At 43.9% G+C, this 5,744-nt stretch overlaps 1 protein-coding gene across 1 annotated transcript; it reads right to left on the bottom strand.

Moving 5' to 3' along the window:
* Positions 1-1,524: 1,524 nt before the first annotated feature.
* LOC124979341 (olfactory receptor 1L4-like) lies at positions 1,525-5,329 on the bottom strand. The gene is made up of 2 exons (XM_047543821.1): positions 5,234-5,329; positions 1,525-2,472 (listed from the first exon to the last, which is right to left on the bottom strand). The coding sequence occupies exons 1-2, from the start codon at positions 5,327-5,329 to the stop codon at positions 1,525-1,527; spliced, it is 1,044 nt and encodes a 347-aa protein (XP_047399777.1).
* Positions 5,330-5,744: the final 415 nt, after the last annotated feature.

Genomic DNA, 5,744 nt, shown 5'->3' with positions numbered 1-5,744 from the left:
TGAAGGAGATGAACGACTTAGACTTACTACTTTGGACAGTTACTTGGTTTCTCTTAGTCTGTTTTCACACTTGTATTATTGGGAAAAAAGTGTTTCTTCCTCATGGAAACTTCTGTGAATTGAAACATGCACCAAACACTTAGGACTGTGCTTGTCACAATCAGTTCCCCACTAAATGTCGACTTTTTTCTTTTTGCAAGAATATCCATTACATTTTTATAATACTGAAAAATTGGGAAATATTTTAAAATATTTATTAAAATACTTATCAATAAGGATATTATTAAATAATCCATAGAAGATCTATAGGATCTAGAATTCTGTACCTGAAATTAAAAATGAATTCTTTCTATTTGTAGGAACAAGATCTCTTAGATGTCTTGTTTTATGCAAAAAAAAAAATTTCAAAAGAGTAGTGGAGGATGCTATTTATGTTTCAAAATAAGACAGAGGGAGAGAGAGATTGAAGGGACAACTGGGATGGCAGTGGATGTTGATTTGGGCAGGTAAAGGAGAATTTTATCTTTATCTTTATTTTTGAATTTTCACAGTGAAACTTGTTGGTATGGTACATGGAGGTAAAATTTTAAAATTTTTAAAAATTTTAAAAATAACTAGATCTTTACTGAATTTTCCTGCGGAGGGATCTGCAGGGTTGTAGATGACATTATAGCACATTCAACCATACCTCCTTAAAACCCTTCACAAAGAAAATTCACAATACTATGGAACCAGCCTAGATGACCATCAACAGATAAAAGGGTAAAGAAAATGTGGTATATATAACAATGGCATTTTATCCAGTCATAAAGAAAAATGAAATTATGTTATTTGAAGGAAAATGAATGTAACTAGAGACCATCATGTTAAGTGAAATAAGCCAAACTCAGGTCAAGAGTCATATGTTTTCTCTCATTTGTGGAAATTAGGAAAAATCAAGAGAAAGGAGGATGGGGTGGGAATCTCATGAAAATCAAAGTGAGATCAATAAAGGAAAGAGACTAGGGCTGGGAGGTGAGTAGGGAGGGGAGAATTGCAGGGCAGTGACAGTGACCAAATTATGCTGTTATATCCTGTGCATGTATGACTGTGTAACAACAAATCCCATCATTATGCACAGCTCTAATGCACCAGTAAAAAATGTGGAAAAACTCCTCCTCAGACCTCCCCTGCTTCTCCAGGCTCCTCTCCATCCCCACTTTGCCATGAGTCACACTCTTCTTTCCCTTTTCTACAAACAGGTAAAACTTCCTTGTCTTATCCTCATTTGTTCCCCCCACTTTTTTAAAGTAGATTCTAGTTCAAGCATGCAGACAACACTGACTGCATCTAACTGCTGTGTACCCACCATACACTCAACATGTCTTTCTGCTTTGTCTAATTTTTTAACAAAAAGTTAGCTGTCATAGAATCAAAATTGATACTGCTTTGACAAACTAAAAAAAAAAAAAAAAGTTTTGGTAATTGTTATTATTACTAAAATGCTAGTGAACCCAGACCTGTCCTTACCTCTTGGGGTGCAGCTCAGCATCTGAGCCCCCGTGTTAGAGCACCTTTGACCTCTTTGTTTCGAAGGCTGTAGATGAAGGGGTTCAAGGTCGGTGTGACCACCGCATACACCACGCTGGCCAGGCGGTCATAGCGCGCTGAGTAGGCGGATGATGGTCGGAAATATACTGAGAGGACAGAACCAAAGAAAAGCGACACCACCACCAGGTGGGCCCCGCAAGTGGAGAAGGCGCGGCGCCGGCCTCCTGCAGACCGCACTCTGAGCACCGCTAGGAGGATGTGCGCGTAGGAGAGGGACACGAGAAGTAGCGGGGTCAGCACCACCGCCAGGCCCTCGGAGAAGATGGCAGTCTCTGCAGCGGACGTGTCCGAGGTCGCCAAGCTCAGCATCACCGTCATGTCACAAAAAAAGTGGCGCATGGGGGCGAAGCGAGGGTAGGAGAGCGCGGAGATGAGCAGTGTGTGGAGCAGTGAGTGCAGGTGGGCCACCGCCCAGGACGCACCCACCAGCGCCACACTGCGTCGGGGTGTCATGACCGCGGTGTAGTGCAGTGGCCGGCAGACCGCCACCGCGCGGTCGTAGGACATGGCAGCCAGGAGGTAGCTCTCTGTGATGCCCAGAGCCACAAAGAAGTACATCTGGACAAAGCATGCTTGGAAGGATATGGCCCGGCCAGGGTGCAGCAGGCTGGCCAGCAGTCCGGGGACCGTGACCGTGGTAAAGCAGGCATCAACGAGGCTCAGGTGACCCAAGAAGTAATACATAGGGGAGCTCAGAGCCCCATCAGACCTCACCAGTACCACCATGCTCAGGTTGCCCAGGGCATTGAGCAGATAGATGCTGAGGAAGAACAGGAACAACACCGGGTGGGCGACTGTGTCATCCATCAGGCCAAGGAGGAGGAACTCTGGACCCCACGTGAGGTTGACCAGAGCCTTTGAGGACCCGGCCAGGCGGGAATTCTGAGGAGTGAAGAAGGCAGCAGGTCTAAGTTCTGAGGAATTCCAGGTGGACTTCCTGCATGTTGAAGTTCCATGTGTAAATTTTGATACACATCCCACACACAGAGTATTTACAAAAATTTTGATAACACAGATTTCTGCTTGCTAAAACAGGTGGAAAACCACATTGCTCATTGAATGGTCCTAATCTTATGAAGAAACTGCTTTTCACAGGGATGTTCTAAGGTAATGGCTAAGTCTCCAGTTTTGTTTTAAGTCATACCTGATTTTGAGTCCTGACTTTACTACTAAGGTAGTATGTCCTCTCTGAGCCTTAGTTTCTTCTTCTTTAAAGAGGAAAATACAAGTTTCTATCCTTGGACTTGGTTATGAGGATAAAGTGAGTAATAAAGTTTAAATTGTTAGCACAGTGCCTGAAGTCTTATAACTTTTATCTGTCTACTCATCATTAGTCCATCATCATCATCATCATCATCATCTAGTCAATGAGTTAGGACCCAGACCATCTAAATATTAGTCTAAATCTCTTCACAAAACACCTTATTGCATTTGCCATTCATTTTCACCACTCATTATGTGCTAATTCACCAATCGATCAATCTTTTCTGTAAAGGATCCTATTGTAAATATTTTAGGCTTGTGGGCCAGACAATTTCTGTTACAACCACACCACTCTGCCTTCGTAGTGCAAAAGCAGTGTCCCACAAGAAGTAAATGAAAGGCCATGGCCATGTTGCAATAAAACTTTATTTACAAAACAGGTGGAGGACTGGAATTGCCCTGTTGTACATAGTTTGTTGAGCCCTGTATAGGATACTGGGGGAGACAGGGAGATGAACGAGTCTTAGCTTCCATCATCAAACAGTTTGATCTGGAGCAACATGCAGAGTATCTATCTTAGCATGTTTCTAATTTTATGAACTGTGTGGGAGTAAATTATTGTTGGAGGAGTTGGGAAAGAATTCAAAAAGTTGTGGGACTTGAATCAGCCCTTGAAGAAAGATAGGAGTTCACCAAATAGACGTGCTCTGGTGTAGGAGGAGAGGGTATTCCTGACAGTGGGAAGAGATTGTGTGGGGTTGTTGGTAGAGGAGGCGTGGACTGAAGAAGGCAAAGCATCCCCATTATAACACCAAGACCCCAGACAAAGCTTATTCTTGCTCTTATCACAGTACATAAAATCAGTTGTACAAAAAACTGCTACATTTCTCAGTTAGCCATGACCTCAGTGATTTCAGAAATAATGCACTTAATTTGTCTCCCATTCATTCTCTTCCTTAAAACACCACACTCTTCTCCTGTTGCTCCGAAGTCTCTACAGTTGTTCTGCTACTAAACTAATCTGCCCATCCTTTGCCAGGAACACTGGTCAGGCTTTGATGAGATCTCAGAGAATGGACCAAGTCAGCTCCTACCAAAAACCTCCTCACAGAAAGAAACTGCATCTCCCTGCCTTGTCCAGTGAACTGTATACAAAATTTATCCCAAAAAATCTGTTAAATGAAGCCTTTCTTGAAGAGCAATAAGTGAAAAATAGAAATGAAGTGACAGTGAAGAAGAGAGAATTTTGGGAAAAGTCCAATAGCCATACCTGACTTGTCAACTTCCAGGACAAACCCCAGATGTATCCTGCTTTCATTTTTCTGCTTCTCTGTCATTGTCAGTCATTAGGTGTCCCAGAGAAATCACCTCCTTAGTTCCTGCAAACCCCACTCCTTAGCCCATCATAGAAGAGGGGCATGGAAGAACTGGACCTCGGCACCCCTCAAATCCATCCATTTTTTTTTCAGTGCATTATCCTCCTTTACAGAGCCCTTGACCTTCACTTCCCAACATCTCCTTAGGCAGCTGCATGATGCAGCAGAAAGAGCATTGTCTGTGAAGTCACAGCCACATGGGCTTTCATCCCGACTGCTGTGTGAACATGGATCCACCTTCATTTAATCCCAGTCGTCTCATTTATAAAGTGAGGATATTGTTTCCTGCTTTACATGGCTGGTGTCAAGATTAAGTGAGGTAATGTATGTACAAGGAGTAGCACAGAATCTGGTTCCCTTTCCACCATATATAAATCCACTGGTTTTTTTCTATGGTTTCTTGAGATTGTTCAGTCCAGTACTGGAGGACTACAGTTATTTAGTTGTTTTTCTTAATGTCAACTAAGACCTGCTTTTCTGCAATAAAAGGCACCAATTTTGGCCTCTAGGGACAACACATGCTAACTCTACTTTCTCTATGCTTTTTGGTTTTTTTGTTTATTTGTTTGTTTTTATTTAGCAATCAAATGAATCTGTTCTAGGTCTATAGATGTTTTCTTCAACCTGAAGATCACTGGAGCTTTAGATCCTTTCTCACAGGACCTAATTTCCAGGTCCTTTTTCATTCACTCGTTGCTTTGTCAATGTTTTCTTAACAGGACTTGGGCACAGTGTTCAAGCTGGGGTTGGTCTGTGTGGAGTTCCCTGGGGTAATAAGATAGCTTAAGCTAACCATTCATGCCTGATTATTGAGTGCTTGCTGGGGGAAAGCATTGTGGGCTCTGGGACTGTGGCCATTGTCCTTGCCCTCTTAGCTATGCACAATGTAATAAACCCTACACTAACAGTATGAACAAAGGAAGTTTTTCGTGTGTGGGAGAGAGTTGGAACTAAAACGTGGCTTCCTCCTCCTTAATACTTAATGCAGAGTGGGTGGAGATGGGGTGGGGAGGAAGACATGTCACAAAGTAAGAAGATAGCAGAGAAATGTAGGGTTCTCTCACCTGAAGGGCAGCATGCCAGACCTCAGCCCCTTCTGCAGAGTCTGTGGGCTGGTCTCTCTCCTGGTCAGGGGTACCCAGTCTTGGAGGCAGATGCATGATCATCTTTCTCAGTCCAGAGACTTCAGGGTGTATCCTGTTGGCTGGGACAACAGTACTATGTAGAGAGAGGCAGACAGAACTGCAAGGACCCTGGGAAGAGCCATGCTCTTCCCACTCAGCTTACTGCCCAGGCAGTCTCCATGCTGCCTGGTGGATACAGTGCAGACTGCTCAGCCTGGTGTCCACAGCTTTCCAACATGGCTCCCAGCATTCTCTTTAGTCTTCCCCCCAGCTGTTTCCACGGGCTTCCACTTCCCCTGACCCCAGCCAGGCTGCCCTTTACACTGCCCCTTACAACTTTCTCACACGCCCTGCCCCTGCCCTCTCAACCCCACCTGGAATGCTTTTTCTAACCTATTCCAATATTCAATCCTTGTTCCACTTCCTCCAAGAAATCCCGTGCCCTTTCTAG

Source organism: Sciurus carolinensis, chromosome 3 (assembly GCF_902686445.1).
Source record: "Sciurus carolinensis chromosome 3, mSciCar1.2, whole genome shotgun sequence".
In the NCBI taxonomy this organism is placed as follows: domain Eukaryota; kingdom Metazoa; phylum Chordata; class Mammalia; order Rodentia; family Sciuridae; genus Sciurus; species Sciurus carolinensis.
This window is presented reverse-complemented; position numbering and strand designations above follow the sequence as displayed.